General features: G+C 43.5%; 1 protein-coding gene across 1 annotated transcript; it reads right to left on the reverse strand.

The window, feature by feature from the left end:
* Positions 1-2827: 2827 nt before the first annotated feature.
* Positions 2828-20786, reverse strand: Arl13a (ADP ribosylation factor like GTPase 13A). Its single transcript, XM_057760728.1, has 10 exons — positions 20728-20786; positions 20324-20394; positions 13937-14186; positions 12859-12964; positions 12196-12383; positions 11308-11485; positions 11036-11216; positions 9546-9632; positions 9267-9302; positions 2828-2865 (listed from the first exon to the last, which is right to left on the reverse strand). Exons 1-10 carry the CDS (start codon positions 20784-20786, stop codon positions 2828-2830), a joined length of 1194 nt encoding a protein of 397 aa, XP_057616711.1.
* Positions 20787-21764: the final 978 nt, after the last annotated feature.

Raw genomic sequence — 21764 nt, forward strand, 5'->3', positions numbered from 1 at the left:
AAAACGGGAGTGTGCTTTCCTTCCTTGCAGAATAAGTGAGTGCATTTCAAAACTCCATAGCTGGACTTCACAGAAATCCAGATGTCTGTAAATTCTTAGCTTGGGATTGTTTGGTTGGCTTAGGGTTCGAAACAGATTGCTCCCCTGTGGCATTCAGTTCTCTAAACCCGGAATCAAATTGTATTTGGAGCTTGCTGCCGTGTGAGCTAAAGAGCAGGTGTATCTGGATCTCATACAATGAGAAGGAAAATTTTCTTAAAAACAAACATTAGGCTCGGTGTAGCCCTGTTAGTAAGAGAGTGCCTGTCTAGCGTACAGGAAGCCTTTTGTTACATTGCCATAAGCCAGATGTGGTGGGACCTGCCATTAATCCCAGCACTTGGGAAACAGAGGCAGGAGAGTTAAAAGTTCAAGGTTATTCTTGGCAACATAGAGAATCTGAGGTGAGCCTGGGATAAAATGAGACCCCATATCTCAGTTAGGGCTTCTATTGCTGCAGTAAAACACCGTGACCAAAAGCAACTTGGGGAGGAAAGGGTTTATTTGACTTATACTTCCACATTGTTGTTCATCACTGAAGGAAGTCAGGACAGAAACTCAAGTAGGGCAGGAACCTAGAGGCAGGAGCTGATGCAGAGGCCATGGAGGGGAGCTGCTTACTGCCTTGTTCCTTGTGGTTTGCACAATCTGCTTTCTTATAGAGCCCAGTACCATAATCCCAGGGGTGGCTCCACACAGTGTGCTGGGCCCTTTAAGAAAATACCCTGCAGGATTACCTACAACTCACTCTTAGGGAGGCATTTTCTTTTTTTTTCTTTCTTTCTTTTTTGTTTTCCGAGACACGGTTTCTCTGTAGCTTTGGAGCCTGTCCTGGAACTAGCTCTTGTAGACCAGGTTGGCCTCGAACTCACAGAGATCCGCCTGCCTCTGCTTCCCGAGTGCTGGGATTAAAGGCGTGCGCCACCACCGCCTGGCTAGGGAGGCATTTTCTTAATTGAGGGTCCTTCTTTCCAGATGACTTCAGTTCGTGTCAAGTTGACGTAAAACTAGCCAGGACACCCCCTTTCCCCCAGATATATGGGAGCCTAACATGCACTTTATCACAGCTAGAGACAGAAGGATAAGCTCTAGGCCAGTCTGGACTAAATAGTGAAACTGTCTCTGAGAAAACAGGACAACCTGTTGTGGGAGCTGCCATGGAGTCTCACAGAATTGTAGTGCTCATTCCTTTCTGAAGCTCTTTAGAGATGTGCTCTTACGTGTGTGCTTTGCGTAGTTGCAGTCAGCATGCTCTCTCTTGTTTTCACTTCACATCATTTCACATCCTGATTTCCATCCCCGCGGTGCACATAATTGTGTGCTTAATGGCTGTCTAACATTCAGTTGTGTAAAATAACCTGCCAGTTCTTGGGGCTGGGCTTACTTTCCTGAGCAGACCCAAAGGCCTGCTGTCTCTTAGCAGTTGAGGCTTATTTTAGTTCCTGGAAGTGGCAACTGGCGTGAGCGTGGGATCCCGTGGCATTCTTGACTCACCAGCACATAGCTCAGTCTGCTTTGTTAACATTGCTCTGCCTACCACTCCACAGCAGAACCTCCCCAGGCTGCCTGGACCTGAGCTGGACTCCTCCTGCGTGCAGAGGCAGGTGTATAATCCCCCAACTTCCACAAACCCTGACCCAGATCTAATACTAACATAACAACAGCAAGAAATATCTGCTGCTTCCTCCCTCGCCTGGCATCACAGTGACACTGGTGTCCCCACAGAGCGTGAAGTGAGAGAAGTGTCTGAAGGAGCGAGGGACGGGTTATTACAGCTGAAGGAATAAGATGGAGGTCGGGAATGCGATGACCATAACCCTAGGTGCATTAGTGAAAATGTAATGGGCTGAAGTTTGGGTTCCAAGTCCCAAAATGTTGAGTGATACCTTTCTTTCTTCAAACCTCTTCCTGGCAGAAACCCCAATATTTGGTCTTCTGGTGAAGATAAAGGGTTTATGAGATTGGGTAATAAAACAGTAAACTGGGGTTTGACTCCTTATCTAGCTGTGGCCACTGTCATCTTCTGGACAAGGAGACTAGTTGGCATGCAGGATTCTCCTGAGAGAAAGTGATATTTGGTACATCTCATTATTACGTCATTCCAGCAGCAACTGTGTTGAAAAGAAGTGATTGGTTATTTTGCCACAAATTATCCGTGCTTTTTCCTTGTTCTTTTTCATTTTTTTTTTTCAGACAGGGGCTCATGTAGCCCAGGCTGGTATCGAACTTGCTCTGGTCCTTACCTTCAAAGTGCTAGGATTATAAGCATACACAGTCATGCCCAGTTTTGTGTGGTGCTGGGGGTCAAGGAACACATGCATAATTTGTGGGGATGAGAGTGTAGGAATTGGAAACCATTCAGAGCAAAGGGATGCCCGTACCTAACCACAGTGAATTCTGTAGTCCCAAAGTGAAGATTTGCCTTGAAAGAACTAATAGATATGTGGTGTTTGAATTGCCAAGGCTAAGATGGCTTAAAGTATCTCTGACAGGATGTGACACTTAATCATCATTGTCAACTTGACAGATTTAGAATCTCCATGGAAACGCCTCCAGATGTCTGTGAGGATGTTTCCACCAAAGGAAGACACCCTGGGTGTGTGTAGCAGCACCACAGTGGAGTGGGGTGGTCCTGGACTGAAAGGGGTAGGGGTGTGAGAGTGAACCGAGCACCAGCATTTCTTTCTGCTTCCTGACTCTGAATGCAGTGTCGCCATTGCCATATGCTCTGTTGCCACAGCTAGGGCCACTCGAGATAATGTGCCTCTCTCTCCCTTCACAATGGACTTTATTTCCCCTCAAACTGGGAAGTAAAATAAACATTTCCTCCAGCTGCTTTTGCTCAGGTATTTTGTCACAGCAAGGGAGAAAAGTAGCAAACACACTGAGTCTAGGCTCGAAAAGACGAGAATGTGGGAGGCAGTGATTGTAATGATCTGTCCAATCCATTACAGTGATGCTGATTACCATGGCTTCTTTAAGCTTGCTCACTCTTTATCCTTTTAGATCAAAGATACCTGCCTTTAGGTTGTTCCCTGTGAGAAAGGAGACACATTCTAAAGCAAAGCCTTGAGTGCTAATGATCTAGCCAAACTTGTCCCCTAAATAGTAGTAGCCAGCATTTAATGAGCTGCTTAAGGTGTGCTGGGCAGTGTGATAAACATTTTATATGGATTTCAAAGTGGCTTGGGAAAAGGGTTGTTGTTATTTTTCTTTGGTCGGGCAGTTACTGTTATTTCTGACTCCACTGGAAGTCACCAAGTTATCTAGCTTGATAATGGGGTTTGGGAAATGCATTAACAGCCTGTAGAAACAAAAATAAGCTCCACTCTAATACATCCGTGCATACATACATACACAGGCACACACATACATATATATATATATATACCTACACACACACACACACATGCACATATTGCTTGCTACTCTTTAAGACTTTTGTGACTGATGAATTATTTCTAGAGGGCTAGTGGGAAAGGACCAGAATCAGCATAAGACACCTGAGACCAAGTTCTCAGCACAAAGGAGATTTATTTGCTGCAGAGGGACAAAGAACAGAGAATAAGAGACAACGACAGGCCAAGGGAGGAGGGAAAAGAAACATGGGGGTGGAAAAGGGATATTTGCCCTGGAGGGACAAAGGCCTGTGTCTGGATTGAGAGGAGGCAGATGTGACCCACAGGCAAATGACAGTTTATAAGGAAAAGAGGGAGTTCTCTCCCCTTAGGATGAGTTGGTTTGTTTTAATTGGGCATGTTAATTAGCGTAGCCAAAAGGGGGCTTTTGATTGTTGAACTTCAGTACTTTGATAGCTGGATGTTGATGTTCAGCTTCAGGAGGAGGAAGAGAGCAAATAATGGAAAAGATCTTGGTGGTGAGCTTCAGGGATCTTATCTATGGTTTAGCAAGTAGGACGGAAGGGGGAAGGGCAAGGTCTACCATGGCCATCTTTGCTGTGCTCAGGTCTGCTAGAGCCCTTCACAGTGAGATGACTCAGCAGGTAAAAGCATTTGGCTGCTAAGCTTGGCCGCTTGAATTTATTCTCCAGAACCCACATAGTTAAAGTAGGGAACTGACTTCTACAAGTGACTTCCACATACATTTACAAAAGGAAAGAAATGTAAAAACAAACAAACAAATAAATAAATAAATAAAGGAAAAGTCTATTGCAAAAAAATTGCTCGACAAAACCTGCGTGAAATGGTATGAGCCTATAACCCCAGTATGAAAGAGGGTCATGAGTTCAAGACCAGTGTCCATACACATAGGCACACAAAATAAATGTTAAAAAAATCACCCAAGTTTAGCTTTGATTTAGAAAAAAGTTCTTATCACTCAGACACACATCTACTGTACAAAGGGAAGTGTGACAATGTACTGTAATTCAGGATTTTTTTTTTTTCATTTTTGGAAAGGGTCTCTTGTATCCTGGGATAACCTTGGATTTGCTGTATGGTGGATTCACCTGCCTCTACCTCCTGGATGCTGGCATTATAGGTGTACACTACCATATCCCATTTATATGGCGCTGGGAGAAAACCCAGGGTTCCAAGTACTAGGCAAGCACTCTGCCCACTATGCTTCATCCCCAGTTGAAGCAGGTGATAAAACTTAATTCTCTATCTTGCTCATATTCATAGGCCTATTTGAAATGGATTATTAAAAATGCTGCAGGATCGCTGGTCTTTTGTGCTGAGCCTCAAGCCTGTTGCCTTGAGCATTCTAGGCAGGTGCTTTACCACTGTGCAGCCTGAGCCTTAAAACGTCTTCCATAGAGGCATTTGCTGCTTCTCAGGCTGAGACTGTTAGACGGCAGAATTCTCTAACAGGCAAAGGAAAGTTGATAGAGTGAGAAGCTTAAGATGGCTCAGGGAGGATGCAGATTTGGACACACAGAAGATGCAGATTTAGGGAGCATTGCTGCCAGTATCCAGCCATACTGTCTTGGACATCTGTCTTGGAAATATGGGTTTGACTAGAACTCCTGTAAGGTTCTTTCCAGTGCCACAACTAATATGCTGAGCTTACAAGCATAGCAAAGACCCATAGAGCATTTAAAATGGGTCCTTTGGATATAATAAAGCAGCCTTGGTGCTGCTTGTAGCTGCAAACACCTTTAATCCCAGCACTCTAGAAGGCAGAGCCTGGTGGATATCTTTGAGTTTGAGGCCAGCATGGTCTACATAGAGAGTTCCAGGACAGCTAACGCTACACAGAGAGACAAAAGAAGAGAAAGAAGAAGGTAAAAGCAGGAGGAGGAGGAGAAACCTCTTTCGGGCAGGGTTTTAAGACAAGTTTCTATCTGTCAAACAATGGGTTGATTGGCTTATACTGCTTGGCAAAGCAGTCTAGTGTAGAGTTAAGAGCGTAGATTATGGAGCTGGATTTGATTTTATTTCTGTGTGTGGGTATGTATGTATATGTATATGTGTGAGTATGGTGTATTTATCTGTGGTACACATTCAAGTGTGTGTATCAGGGGTGTTCATACACACTGATGCCAGAAGGTGTCTGGAGACCTGTTCTATATTACTCTTGAGACTGTCTCTCACTGAGCTGCAAGCGACTGTCAAGTCTCAGCAGTCCATCTGTCAGCTCCTGTTAGTTCAGGGATTGCAGATGCATGCATGGTCGTGGCCTGCTTTTTTTCAAAAGGGGTGCTGGGATCTAAACTCAGGCCTCCATGCTTGCCCATTAAATACTCTTTTTTATTTTAAATGTTTTATTTATTTTCCATACCAACCACAGTTCCCCGTCCCTCCCCTCCTCCTGCTACTTCTACCTCTCCCCCCACCCTATCCCCCATCCACTCTTCAGAAAGGGTAAGGCCTCCCATGGTGAGTCAACAAAATCTGGCACATCACTTTGAGGCAGGGCCAAGTACACCCTCCCTGTCCGGTCCTCCTCTCCCCGCATCAAGGCTGAGCAAGGCATCTCACCATAGGAAATGAGCTCCAAAGAGCCAACTCATGTATTAGGGATAGATAGTTCTAGTCCCACTGCCAGGGACCCCACAAACAGACCAAGCCTCACAACTGTCACCCACATGCAGAAGGCCTAGTTTGGTCCTATGCAGGCTCCCCAGCTGTCGGTCCAGAGTCTGTGGGGTCCCTAAAGCTTGGGTCAGCTGATTCTGTGGGTTTCTCAGTCATGATCTTGACCTCCCCCCTTGTTCATATAATGCCTCCTCCCCCTGTTTGACTGGACTTCCAGATCTCAGCTCAGTGCTTGGCTGTGGATATGTTTCCTTCAGTTACTGGATGAAGGTTCTATGGTGACAGCTAAGGTAGTCACCAATCTGGTTATAGAAGAAGCTCAGTTCAGGCATCTTCTCCACTACTGCTAGGAGTCTTAGCTGGGATCATCCTTGTGGATTCTTGGGAATTTCCCTAGCACCAGGTTTCTCCCTAACCCTCAAATGGCTCCCTCTTTCATTGTTCTCCTTTTCTGTCTCTCCCATGGTGCAACCATCATGTTCCCTCATGCTTTCACCCCTTCCCCTCCCCCCCCCAGTTTATCCAGGAGATCATATCTATTTCCCTTTCCCAGAGGGATCCACGCATGTCTCTCTTAGGGCCCTCCTTGGTACCTAGCTTCTCTGGGGTTGTGGATTGTAGTCTGGTTATCCTTTGCTTTACATCTAATATCCACTTATGATTTGAGTGAGTACAAACTTTGTTTGTCTTTCTGGGTTTGTATTATTTCAGTTGGGATAATTTTTTTTCTAGTTCCATCCATTTGCCTGCCAATTTCATGAAGTCAATTTTTTTTACAGTTAAGTAATACTCCATTGTATAAATGTACCACATTTTCTTAAAATCCATTCTTTGGTTGAGGGGCATCTATGTTGTTTCCAGGTTCTTGCTATTAGGAATAAAGCTGCTATGAACATAGTCACCAAGTACTCTTATCCACTGAGTCATCTTTATAAACCCTGTGAGCTTGGACTTTAGTTTAAAAACTGGTTCTACTAGACAGATAGTGGTGGCACACACCTTTAATTCCAGCACTGGGGAGGTAGAGGCAGGCAGATCTCTGAATTCAAGGCTAGCCTAGTCTACAGAGTGAATTCCAGGATGGCCAGGGCTGTACAGAGAAACCCTGTCTTAAAAAACAAACAAACTTTCTCAAGAGTGGTATTGCTGGCTCTTGAGGTAGATTGATTCTCAATTTTCTGAAAAACCGCCATACTGATTTCCAAAGTGGCTGTACAAGTTTACATTCCCACAAGCAATGGAGGGGTATTTCACTTACTCCACATCTTCTCTAGCATAAGCTGTCATTGGAGTTTTTGATTTTGGTCATTCTGACAGGTGTAAGATTATGTATCTCAGAGTTGGTTTGATTTGCATTTCTCTGATGACTAAGGATGCTGAGCATTTCCTTAAGTGTCTTTTGACCATTTGAGATTCCTCTGTTGAGAGTTCTCTGTTTATATCTGTACCCACTTTTTAGTGGATTATTTGGTGTTTTGATGTCTAGTTTCTCGAGTTGTTGTATCGTTTGGAGATCAAACCTCTGTCTGATGGGGGGTTGGTGAAGATTTTTTCCCATTCAGTAGGCTGCCTTTTTGTATTATTGACTGTGTGTCCTTTGCTTTACAGAATCTTTTCAGTTTTAGGAGGTCCCATTTATTTATTATTGCTCTCAGTGTCTGTGCTACTGGAGTTGTGTTTAGGAAGTGGTCTCCTGTGCCCATGCATTGAAGGCTACTTCCCACTTTCTCTTCTATGAGGATGCACGGTCACACCACAAGGACATTTGCTCAACTCTGTTCATAGCAGCATTACATAATGGAGTACTACCCAGCAGTAAGAAACAATGACATCTTGAAACTTTCAGGCAAATTGACGGAACTAGAAAAAGCCATCCTGAATGAGGTAACCCAGATCCAGAAAGACAAATATAATATGTACTCACTCATAAGTGAGTTTTAGACAAAAAGCAAAGGACAACCAGCCTACAGGCCACAACCCCAGAGAACCTGGACAAACAAGAAGACACTAAGAGAGACATACATGAATCTACCTAGGAAAGGAAAAAAGACAAGATCTCCTGAGTAAATTGGGACCATAATGGGTAGGAGGGAAGGTGGAAGGGAAGAGGGGAAGAGGGAAGGGGGAGTGGGAAAATGTATAGCAATAAGAAAGGAAAAACAAACAAACAACAACAACAACAAAAAAACCAACCAAAACTGGTTTTGCTACCGCCTAGTGGGTGCCCAGGGACAAATTATCTAAGCTCTCTGAGTATCAGTTTCTGCCTGTGTGAGATGAAGATGAAAGGCAGTAATATATGTAAAGCAGTTAGCCTAGCAGCTGACAAAGCGGAAGTGCTCCATCAACTATGCCTGCTAGCGCTGCTGGTGCACTTATGGCTGTTAACAGAATTCTCCTCACATAGGCATGGATGCACTTCAGCATAATTTCCTGGCTATAGCTTTGTCTTTCTAGAGGGAGTTGGAGAGAAGCATGTATGGATCTTTTTAGCCCCAAGGTAGCTTTAGCTTGGCAAATTTGGATTCCATTCCTTGCTCTGCTGTGTACAGTACCCTCATTTGGGAAGTGATGCCAGGTATAATACCTGCCCAGGAAGTTTGCCAATATGACAATAGATTAGAAGGACTTAGCACTGTACCAGGTATCTGGAAAGCACCTGATAAATGGGGCCCATGATGAAGGTGATAACAATCTTCAGTACCATCCCAATCTTACCACACTGGGAGTGGAGTGGGGATCCACAGGCATGTTAAGAGGCAGCAGTTGCTGTTCCTGAAAGGCTAGCAAAGCAATGTGGCTTCCCAGACAGTAGCTAGGTATTTAAAACAGACCTGGTTTTGGATATGTGACAAAAACAAACAAACAAAAAACCAAAAAACCCCGGTTGATTAGAGCACCATTCTTATTTATTTTGCCAGTCCCTTTATACCTGAGAACCTTAAAGGAAAATGTGTGATTCTAAAGTAACCCTGTTCTTCTAAGGCTCAATTTCAGTTGTTCACAACATCTTATCTGTAAGCTTTGTCAGGAATATCTTAGTACATGGCTCTGCTCTTCTTTGGTGAGGTGGACGACACATAACTTCCTGAGCCTCCCGATGAGTATAGGATGAATTCGCTGGCTACCGCACTGGTGTGGAAAAACAATGGTTCTCAAGGACGTGATCTTAGGATAGGTGAACTTGTAGGTGGGCTGTAGAGGCATTATCGAATAAAAGTCAAAGACGCGTGTTCCTGCTGGTTCTGGAAGGGTGCCCATTTACTGAAAGGTGATAGGGGGAATGATTCTTTTGCTATCCCTCTGTTTCCTCTTTAGTAGTCTGTTAAGTCTAATCAGGAGAAGAAAACAGCTAGTTTTGCAAGTAAAGCCAAGTATAAGGTTTCTATTCTTTCCCACACTACTTGGAGTAGGAGGGTGCTGGCCAGTTTCCAAGGCACCCTATGGGACACCCACCCTCCACCCCAGCCTCCGACATTCTTTGTCACTTTATTAAGGAATACTAACTGCAGGAACGGAAGGCTTCGCCACGGGGATCTTCCAGTAACATTTCTTCAGTGTCCCAGGTATCTATTCTCTTTTTTGGCCTACGAGCTAAGGTTATAGAAATGAAAATGAGTTTTGGATAAAGATTTCAGGGTAGTTGCTGACCTCTAGAAAGACACACACTATTTCCTACTAGATTCCTTCTACCGAGCTTTCATCCTCACCCCTTATCCCCAGAACTGTACCCATTTTCTCCTTAGTGGCTTCGGCCAAGTGAACGTCCCTGAATAATGTATAACCAGCAGTTCAGCCTGAGGTGACATGATAATTGTCAGTTGACAGTCAATATATGTCAAGTGCTGGAAGGTTTTCCATGTTAGGAAATGGAGATCATCGCTAGCATTTAAATGTTTTGTGTATAGTGTATGCATATGTGTGTTTGTGTTCATGTGTATGAGGAGGCCAGGGCTTGACTCTTCAGGGTTCTCTTTCTTTTGGAGACAGAGTCTCTCACGGAACTTAGATCTCACTGATTGGCTAGGTGGGTAGCCAATGAGCTCCAGATGCTCCTTTCCCTACTGCCCACCCCAGGCTAGGATTACAGGTGTATACCTACAAGCCCAGCTTTCTTATGGGTGCAGGAGATTCAAACTCAGTTCTTCTTGCTGGCATGGAAGGCACAGGAAACACTGAGTCATCTCCCCAGTGACCCATCAGTAGCAATGTTCGTCTCCATAGTGTGGATGCATCTTAATTTAGTTAGCTATCCCTGTCATTGGGTATTTACATTGTTTCCAACATTTAACTCTTGTACTGGATGATATAATTGGAATATTATTTAGTATACTTTTTGTGTACTTCTGTAATTAGCTTTGTAGACAGCTAAGAAATGAGACTAGTAGTTTAAATGGTTACCATAGTTTAAGTTCTTTTTCAAAATATTTTATTTTTATTTTAATGTGTGTGAGTCTTTGGCCTGCATGTATATCTGTGCATCACATTTATGCCTGTGAAGGTCAGAAGAGAGCACGGGATTTCCTGGGACTGGAGGTACAGATGACTGTGAGCCACCATAAGTTTGCCAGGGGCCAGAGCTGCAAGAGGAACAAGTGATCTTAACCACTGGGCTATCTCTCTCACCCCATTTTAAAAGTTCTTAATAATATTGAGAAAAGGAGGGAGAGAGAGAGAGAGAGAGAGAGAGAGAGAGAGAGAGAGAGAGAGAGAGAGACAGGTAATATACCCTACATAAAGGTTACGCCAATTTGCGCTTCCACTATTGGCACACATAACCTTTAAGTTATTGCTATAGCCATCTAAAGATCTTGTGTCAACTAATGCTGGGGTACCATGCTGGCCTATCAGAAGATGGTCTTAAAACTTTGTCCCATACTTCTCTCTATAACACACCATAGTGTGAAAAGTGAGTTTCATTCTCAAAATAGGAATGCTATTGTAGAAAATATAAAGGATGGCCTATATAACTTTTATAGCCAACGATTCAAGATTACCTTTGAAAAGATTTTTGTCAATAGATGGAGCTGCAGTCTGTGTCTCATAACATTGGCTGTTGCAAGGTTTGGCGATACTCTGAGTTCCAATCTTCCGAGAACATTCACCTTCCTCCATGATTACGTCCAAAGCAAATGTTACTGACATATTCTTTTTGGGCCTCATTCGCAGACCATCTTTCTGTATGCCAAGAAGAAGAGGGAAATCGTCAAGTAGTCCTCAAGAGTTCAATTACAGACCATGGGCCATAGCATTTCAAAAAGCCATTTACCTGTAGGATTGGCTTTAGGGGCCTAGCATCCAGTGAGCGCTGTATTAAATGTTGTCTTGATTCAAAATGCTGCCTTTTCTCAAAGTGTCTTTGTTCAACATGCTGTCTATGTTCCAGGTGTTGTCTTTTTTGAACGCGCTGTCTGTTGTCTTTGAGCATTCCCCCTCTGTTAGCTATGCTAAGTTTGAAAGAACAAGTCAGTAGAAGAAAGATACATATTTCAAGACTTTTCCTCTTGTGTTTGGTGCTGGGGCCTGCATTTAGACCCTCCATGTATGTGGGAAATGCTCTACACTGAACTGTCCCTACCTTCAAGCTCTTTAGCCAATGCAGCTGCCGTCCTATCCTTTCCCTATGCCTTTGGGCAGTGAAAATGACAAGAGAGCAAAAGGACATTTTGGCCTTACAGTCCTACCTCCGCTAGGTATCTTTTCAACACTCCTGTTCTTTCTATCGTTCCGTGGTTAGGCAGATCAGAGAACTGGAGGCTGAGAATTCAGAGCAGCTGTGTAATGTTGTCAGCAGGCTCCTTAAGGGGCACATGTTCCCTCTTGTCTTCCACATGGCAACTCAGGGAACAGATGTCCTCTTTTGGAGAAGCCCTAATGCCCTAATGCTGATAGGTTGGCCTTATCTTTTTTTTTTTTTTTTTAAAAAAAAAAAAAAAAACCTCTATGCCACTCATGCCACTAAAGTGACTGCTGAAGCTGTTCCAGGGCAGGTAGTGTACCCAGCAATGTTGATGGGCACTGCCATAGCTCCACTTGGACCATCAGATTCTCCAGGGCTTGCTGCCCAGAATTCAAGTACCTCTCAGAACTCATGGGTCATGTTGAAGATTGGCTTCCACTTGTATGGTCAGTAAACCAAAAGAAAGCATCTCAGTACCTGTCCGATGAGCATCTCTCTCCACAGCCTCTGATGTTCTTGGAGGTTGAGATGCTCTTACCAGATGTTTGTTGTCGAGTACACAGCTCATCGTATTGATCCCCAATAGCAGCTAACAGCCAGCGCAGCCCTATAATTATTGGCTGTTGGTTCCTCTTTGGGAGGTTTTTCATAGTTGAACATGGCTCCTGTAAATAAGAGAAAAGAAGGTCTCAGATCTGGATCCCTGGACTTTTAGGGTCTAAAGGCCTGATCACTGTCATCTAAATGTCAGTGGTAGGTGTGCTGTGCCTAAATAGGTTCTCAGCTTCCAGGGAAACACTCAGCATTCACATCTGAGAGAGTAGGTGAAGAGCATAAAAGCTGAGGCCCTATAATACAATGGCTATAGTGCCTTCATTGTATGACCTCAAGCAAGTCACTGAGACCCTCAGGTCATTTAGCTTTCTCACGTATAAAATGGGGATATTAAAATCTTACGGAACTGCTTTGAAGGCAAAGTGTAATATGTGTTGTCATTATCAAGTTAGAAATAATCACAACAGATGTTGCCTGTCAGGGAAAGGAACTTTGCCCCCAAGCCAACATTTGGGACTGATGACAGACAGGGCCCTGGTTATATTAGCCAGGGCTAGAGGAAGAGAAGCAAATGCTGGCACTCACCACACGGCACATGGACTTAGTCTCATTCACTAGCCTTTCCAGAAGTAGATATTCGATGATATCGCAAGGCAAGAGGGCTTCCTTCTTGTCTTGTTTGTTTGCCAGGCTAGAGCAGGGCATATGAAAGGGCAGAAAAGATGAGAAGAGTGGAACCAAGGTGAAGTCAAAGGAAAGGGAAAAGCCCTGCATGGTGGCACACCTTTAGTCCTGGCACTTGGGAGCCAGAGGCAAGCGAATCTCTGAGTTCAGGCCAGCCTGGTCTACACAGCAGTATCTCAAAAACAACAGAAAACAAAACACAAAAAACAAGAAAAGGGGTAGGGGAACTGCCACATGTTCAGGAATTGGGCCTAAATACATACCCAGTGAGATTGGCTAGACAGCTTCTAGCCAGCTTTCAGTGGAAGAAAAAAATAGTGCAAATTATTTGAATCCAAGATAATCCCCAGAGCTTATTTCCCACTTCCTCTGTATCATGCCTGGAACTTTAATTACGGTTGCTAATTGGGATATGAACAGGTGTGGAGTTTTGCATCTCTGAAACGCTTCATACTCCAGTTGGGTTGCTAATGAGGGATGAGACTGGCAAAAAGGGAGTTGGAAGGGGTGAGGCGTGACAGGCTACTGGAGGTCTCCCTCTGAAACGAGTGCCAGTTACATAAGTCTTGAGCCACCAACTGAGGGAGGAAGGCGTAGGAACTTACATTATACAAAAAAAGGGGCGGGGGTTGCTCATTGCCATCATCAAGTTTCGGGACCAGAGACTCAAACCAGAAAAGAGCAAATCCAGGAAGAGTCTTCAGCAAGAGTCAGGCTTGGGGATGGGAGATCTCGATGGTATTTCTCTTTGATGAAGAGACAGGGTTCGTTTGTATATTTAGCTGTAGTTTCTCACATGGCAGTGGGGAGTAGAAAGTGGCTCTTGAAAACACTGACCAGTGAAGTAGGCCTTTCTGCCTCATTGGGCCTAAAGGGGTCTAGCTCCCTGTGACCAAAGGAGCGCCCCGCCCTTAACCTTTATACCTTTCCCAAGGCACAAATTGGCAAAGGGAAGTAGACCACAAAGACAGAAACTTACATTAAGATGGGCTTCCCTGCTACCCTTTTATCAAACATCAGGCGTGTTAAGATGATCTTCACTTCCTGTATGCGTGCTATGTCACTAGAATCGAGGACGAAAACAAGCCCGTGTGCCTCAGCATAGTAGCTCGGCCATTTCTCTCGGCCTTTTTGGTCTCCATTGAGGTCATAGAGAGATACTTGATAATCATCTAGTAGAAGTCTAATCTGTGTTGGCTTCGTATTGCTGTGCATCTTGCTAGGAATTACTACAAACAGAAAGAAGGGAGAAGCGACCATAGTGTGCAAAATGTAGTTAGATAAGATTGTTCATCCTCCTGCGAGCCTGCCCCCAGAAACCTTACTGAAGCGGCCTGCCACCCCGCTCAGATTCATGGATGCATTGTTCTAGTTCTTGGTTGTTGCTGCTGCTATTGCTTTGTTGGTTGGTTTTCTTTTAGACAGAGTCTCACTATGTAGCCCTGATTAACCTGGAACTCACTCTGTAGACCAGGCTGGCCTCTAATGATGTGGGAGTGATTTCTTTCTAATCTGTTGCTTTCATTGGTTAATTAATAAAGAAACTGCCTAGGCCCATTTGATAGGCCAACCCTTAGATGGGTAGAGTAAACAGAACAGAATGCTGGGAGAAAGAAGCCAAGTCAGTGAGTCACCATGATTCTCCCACTCCAGACAGATGCAGGTTAAGATCTTTTCTGGTAAGCCAGCTTGTGGTGCTACACAGAATATTAGAAATGGGTTAGATCAATATGTAAGAGCTAGCCAATAAGAGGCTGGAACTAATGGGCCAGGCAGTGATTAAAAGAATACAGTTTCCGTGTAATTATTTTGGGTAAAGCCATGCGGGCAGCCAGGTGCCGGGGACGCAGCCCCCGCCGCTCTTATTACAACAGAGTTAATTCAGGTAAAGTCGTGCGGGTGGCCAGGCGCCAGGAACGCAGCCCGCCACTCATATTACTACAGAGTTAACTCACAGATACCCACCTGTCTCTGCCTTCTAGAGGGCTGAATTAGAGGCGTGCGCCACCACGCCCAGCAAAATGCATCTTTCTAAATCACTTTTCCTGTGTCCCCCTTCCTGGCTGTACTACGTCAGTGAATAAATTGAATGGTGGTCACAGTGGACCTGGTTCCTATCCAAGTCTCCTCACCCTCCATGTCTCTCTTTTCCTGGGCCTTCACAAACTGCCATTCTCTCTACCATCCTGTGGTTGGTTCATGCCCATTTTTATAAACTATTCATTTAGATCATTTTTATTATAGGAAATTTCCCTCGCATCAGCCTTGTAAAATGCTTCCACCCCTGTGTTTAGCATTACTACAACACATATTAGAGTTATAAATTCTGTTGTCTACTTAGCTGAGTTCTAAACTGCCAAAGGAAGGTGAACTCTTAATTTTATCCATTATATCCATTGTATTCATGAAGCGCAGATTCTGGCACACAGAAACTCAATAGATGTCTAATGAATGAATGCTAGCTCTTTCTCTTTGTATTTCCCATGTGTATGTCTGTATGAGCGCATTGGATTTCCTAACTAGCGTTACAGACAGTTGTGAGCCACCACGTGGGTGCTGGGAGTTAAACCCAGGTCCTCTGGAACAGCAACCAGTGCTCTTAACCCCTGAGCCATCTCTTCAGACCTAGTTGTTTCTCTTTTACAGTTTCTTTCAGGCCCAGCCACCACATTCTTCAGGGAGCCTTCTCTGGCCTGCCAACTTCTCAGCAGTTCTTTTCAGCACTTCGCTGAAGTAGTCATTGACCTATTTTTGTGCTTGCCCATTGCCTTAGAGTAGGGATTCAGTGAGAGCTTACACTGTCTATTATTATGAATGAGAACATGAAGTGTCTCTTGTGTGTCTCTTCCAAGAAACCCTGCCAGATTTGGGCACATTTCCCATGGAAAAGCTTTGTCCAGAACATAATATCCTGTAAGGAACTAGATACTTCGTTCAGCCGCTAAAAGAAATGCATTTTATAACGATGGTCTTTCTATGCTTTGCAGTTTGTTGAACTGATAGTTATGGTCTAAGTTTCTGCTCACATTAATAGTTAATAATTTCATAGATTTTTGACACTAGGATTACTCATACTAGAATCAGTAATTTCTTATTTGTAGTAGGAGATATGTCTGTGACATTTTCCATAGGACAGCCAAACTAAATCCTTAGACTAAGTGACTAATTTTTTCAGATTTTTGGAAATGCTTGTTTATATACACTTATGAATAGACATATATGTGTATATAATATGCCAACTATACTTTAATGTGGTTTTATAACATTTTTTCTGTTTTCATGTTATAGCTTTTTAATTATGATTTTCAGAGTGCACATACGTTTCAGTCACAACTTTGATATGATACTTGCTATGGAAATTACACTACTTGAAGACATATACATGTAAGTAGCACTATACAGACTGAGCAGGTTGAATTTATGTATTTAGGAATATATACGTATGATATATACATACACACACGTGTATATAATAACAATTAATGAAAAAAGGCCATGTATTTGAAAGAGCAGAGAAGGGTATATGGCAGGATTTGGAGGGAGGAAAATGAGGGGAAATGATGTGATTATATTATAACTTCAGAGAATAAAGAAAGTAAGAAGAAGCCGGGCTGTGGTGGCGCACGCCTTTCATCCCAGCACTCGGGAGGCAGAGGCAGGCGGATCTCTGTGAGTTTGAGACCAGCCTGGTCTACAAGAGCTAGTTCCAGGACAGGCTCCAAAACCACAGAGAAACCCTGTCTCGAAAAACCAAAAAAAAAAAAAAAAAAAAAAAAAAAAAGAAAAAAAAGAAAAAAAAGAAAGTAAGAAGAAGAGGCAAATAGGTGAAGACTCCAAAAGATAAATTTAAAATCTTGTTTTCTGTGGCTCAGAAAGCCTTGGTATTTTTTGTGACAGAATATAGCCATTCCTCTGGGTTTGTTTCTTTTTCTTCTTTTTACTCAAAACTAATTTCTGCAATAATTTGGTCAGTTGCTGGTGACACTAGGTGCTAAATACTACAAGAAGTGGTTCCTTGTAAATTTGAATTTATCTGACTTTTTCTTCATTTATAAATACCCTGAGGGCAAGTCCCAACTCTCATACATCTGTCTATTCTTGGCTGAGTGTTTCATGAAGTATGGTTTGGGAGTGTGCTTCAGAGTTTTATGGATGTACCCCAACCCTGCACCAGATGACTCCAGATCTCAGGATCTCTTAGCTTGGGATGAAGCATCTGTACTTTCTGTGACAAAGTGGCTCTGGTTAGCATGGTTATGATGTGATTCTTCTGCACTTTAAAGCTTGTGAGGCACTGCTCCTGAGAGTGAAGGAACCTGGGTGTGGTTGTGTCTCAGCATCACCTGATGAGAATGAGGAGCATGGGCCCTCACTAAACTGAAATATGGGAGCTTCCTGATGCTGGGTTAAGTGGCCTCTAGGCTTCCCAGGTGACTTTGATCACCACCTCATTGTTCTCTAACTTTGCCTTCCCAGGCTTTTAAAAACCTGTGGTGCTAGTCCTCATTCTCTGAAATTTGGATTACATAGGGGTGGTACTCATGCATTATGCTGTTTTGAAAGCACACAGATTGGGCCTGGAGAAATGGTTCAGCAGTTAAAGAGTACTTTCTGTTCTTCTAGATGGATTTGGTAGCTCAAACCTGCCTGTAGTTTCAGTTCCGGGGTATCTAATCCCCTCTTCTGGCCTCTGTGGGTACACATACATACATGCAGGGAAAACAGTCATACATATAAAATAAATAATTTTTTAAAAAGCATCCAGGTGATTCGAATGAATGTATGTCAGATTTGCCATATATTCACAGATCTCAATATTCTTACATTGTGGAATATTATTATTTTAAGATGTGTTACAATTGTTTATGTGGTGGAACATTTGTTGTAATGGTGCAAAGTTGTGATGCATTCTTTTTTGTTGCATTTGTGTGACTTTGTGAAACTGTGTTACTTTGCCTGTCTAAAACAACTGAGTGGTCTAACGAAGAGTTGAACCTCTGATAGCTGGGCAGAGAAAGAATAGGCGGGGCTGGGCAGGTAGAGAGAATAAGGAGAAGGAGAAAGCTGGGAAGAGAAAGGGAGGAGTGAGGGAAATAAGGGGTCAGCCAAACAGCCAGATAATGAGTAAGAAGGAAAGAAAAGATGTACAGAAATAGAGAAAGGTACAAGCCCAGAAGCAAAAGGTAGATGGGATAATTTAAGAAAAGCTGGCTAGAAATAAGCCAAGCTAAGGCTGGGCATTCATAAGTAAGAATAAGCGTCTGTGTGATTTGTTTAGGAGCTGGATGGTGGGTCCCCCAAAGAGCCAAAGAGTAAAAAGAGTAAATACAACCAACAACATTCTTATTTAGGGCGCCTATCTGTGCTCATCCTTGAGTTTCTTATCCCATGTGACCATGCCATGCAAAACAAGTGAACGGTGTCATCAGTAGTGATGGCAGGTATGCCAAACTGGTTTGTAGCTGGTGTCTTTAAATGTCCATATAGGCTACTATATGTAGGCTGGAATTCCTTTCCTAGACAATTATCTGTTTGTGGCATTCACCTTTGAAAAACACAGGAACAGGAGAAGTGAGCTATTCAATTTTGGATACAGAGAAATCTACTAGATTGACTTTAAGTGGCCCTGCATGAATGGAGCTGCCCTGAGACATTCTTCAGAATGTGATGATATCAGTGCCTATTAGAATGTTTCTGTGAATGAAGTCACTACCATAAATCAATACATTCATGAGCCAGTCCCAAGGTATTCACTGAGCACAAAACAAGTTATGCAGTAACAAACTCCATCCACTGTGCTCCAAGAATCAGAATGGAACACAGACACTTGTCTCAGATGAATAGCTTGTGGTTCATTTCAGAGGAGTGCTTCCCACAGCTGGAAACACCTGGAGAGTTCTCACATTGTGGGTTCCCAGGCCCCACCCGGACTGAATAGGAGTCTGGGGCCGAGGCAACTGGAACTCTAGTAAACTATCCCCAATCTTGTCAGTAAACTTGTGACTTGTCTTGCCTGGTTCTTTGACTTTCCTGCCACTCTTTACTTTTGATCATTTTTGCCTATCAGTATTGGGAGATACAAGGAGTCAAGCGTGCTGCAAATAAGGGTGGCCATGTTAGACTGAAGTGTTGCTCAAAATGCACTTGGAGGTTCTTGGGGCTGAGGGAGAAAGAAGCTCTGAAAAGGCAATGTGTAGTCTCAGGGGAATGGTGGAGACCGTTCATTCCAGGAGTAATTGTTGAAGATGCTGACAGCAGAGACTCAGTGAGGAAAAGACCCATTTCTTCTCCTCATGGGGCCCCCGAGTTAGTGGTGGCTTGGAATTCTGCAAAGACCTGGGATAAGCACATGCTCGAGGGTGTGAACAAGGGGTGGGTGCAGGGGGCAAAGGAGGGCTTTCCTGTGGCCAGGTCGTGAGTGGAGGGGCTTGCTTAAGAAGGTGACAGAGGAGCGTACTTGCAGGAGTGGAGCCATGGGAAGCCCAGTGGTGTGGCCGAGGAAAACAGAGCTTTTGCTTTGGTTGTGTCAGAGGACTCTTTGTGAAGAACGTGGGAAATGAAGCCGGAGGAGGAGTCAGAAGCACAAACAGGACCTTGTGTTCTGCAATGGGGCAACGTGGAACAACCCTGAGCAGGGGTGTGTCAGGATTAGATCTATGCACCTCTCTGATAGTTAGAGGAAGGAACAGACGTAAACAAGTCAGCCAGAGTTTACTGGCTTTGAAGGGAACTGAAGAAACGCCAAGTAGTCCGTGGGCACAGGTGTCAGGATAACCATTTCCTATACTCTGCGGAGGGTTGCCAGGTTATATCAAACCCAGCCACGTCAACACACTCCTATACTGAGTCAGTAAACCTTGATGATGGGCCAGACTCTGATTGATTAGCAGGTAGAGGTAGCTTGGGCTTCACGAGTACAGCAGCTTCCTGCAATGCTATGTGAGTGCCCTCGCGAATTGCTACACTTGAACGGACACCAAGTCTTGAGCTCTAACTTTCAACAGCAGCTGTCGCGGAGTTTTGTGTTATTACATTTCGTCATCACTTGTCTCTTATCTAGACCAAATTACACAGGAATTCAGCTCCGAAACTAGACAGCATTTCACATACACTGTGCTTCAAAATTGTTGACAATGTTTTGTGTAGCTAAAGCTCATTCATACTGACATCACATGAGGACTTCCGATGAGGGCATCTTATAAAGGGAGCAGGTGACAGGCACTCTGGAAATAGCCTGTTAACACCTAATGAGGAGACGGAGTTATTTATTTTTACAAGAGAGAAACTGAGGGTCAGGAAGTAAGGCTAAAGTGGAATGAATATTTCTGGCAGACCCACACCAGAAACTAATGCTCTTAGTTCTTACATCTTTGAAGGGCCTCCACAAGATGACTTTTGCCTGAGTTGTCCAAGCCAATGACAATGATAGTCACATTCCTGGAAGAGGACAAGAAAAATTAGTCAAAGCCACAAACCTCTTGATGCTTACCCTGAAGAATTCTATTTGTTTTGAAGTGTTTCTCAGTGTATCATAAGAAGCCCTACCACAGTGGCTGGAGTGGTGTGGCCACCCCTCCCAAATCCTCCAGAGATGCTTTCCCTCCCTGGAACCTTCTGTTTATAGAATGGTCATCCTCTCTCAGCTCTGTTCCAAGTCCTGCACTTGCTGTCTAGTTAAATAAGTCATGGTCATTTGTCCCTTGTGAAACTTTAGGCAGATACGTGGGAAGTAATTCCAAATTGGGTGTAGAAAAGTAGCTGTAAAGTTACCTTTGCTTTGGTTCTGTGGCCTTTTGTCGAGACCAGCAGGCACTCAGAAGTCGGAACATGATTCAGCTTGAATCTTAAATATTAAAGGACAAAAATAAATGACAAATCACATCAATTGTGAATTAGGTCAGTTTGTCTGTCTGGTAAACAGAAAGTCTGTGACTGTTAGAATTCCATTGCATCATCTAACCCAGCCTAACTTGTAAATGCCATGGAGGAGAGACTGGCTATCCTAAGCTCCAATGAGAACGTCGTGGTAATATTTCCTACAAAATACAGTGACTTGTCACTAAAGCAACTGAACACACAGATGCAATCAGATGGACCCTGTCCCTTTAGCTATGGCTTGTTACTACTAGGAATGTCTTCATTCAGTCTTGGGCAAAGGTGTGGTGATGCATTGGAGAAAAACCGGCTTAGTTTAAAGAACCATTGGAAGACCTGTTGTAAGCAGCTTCTCTATTGGGCTTGGCTCTGTTATTGCCTTAGCTTCAAAGGTAGAGGTGTTGGTAACCCATTTTTCATAGATTTCATCCAGTTCTTAGGATCTGTAAGGGGTCTCAGACATCACCTAGAGAAGACTAATAGATATTAAACAGCAATCCAGGTACCTCACTGTCAAAGATTCCAGGGCAGTTAAATATGTTTCTCAAGTGAGTTTAGCATGCAGGCTGATTAAGAAGTGATTGCCTAAGTAAAAGTTAATTTAAGTAGCTGCTTCATGGTTCCATGTTGTAGCATGTATGAATACTTAAAGTTTTTGAGATAGGTCTCACTTCGTATCTCTGGTTGACCTGGAACTTGCTACATAGATCAGGATAGCCTTGAACTCACAGAGATCAGCCTGCCTATGCCTATGTTTGGATTAAAGGCATGCACCACAGCCCCTGGCTTCATTTCTTTTTTTTTTTTTTTTTTTTTTTTTTGGTTTTTCGAGACAGGGTTTCTCTGTGGCTTTGGAGCCTGTCCTGGATTCATTTCTTTTTATGGCTGAAAAATTGCAGGTCTGTCACATTTTAGGCATTCACTCATCTGCT

This window comes from Chionomys nivalis, chromosome X (genome assembly GCF_950005125.1).
Source record: "Chionomys nivalis chromosome X, mChiNiv1.1, whole genome shotgun sequence".
NCBI lineage: Eukaryota > Metazoa > Chordata > Mammalia > Rodentia > Cricetidae > Chionomys > Chionomys nivalis.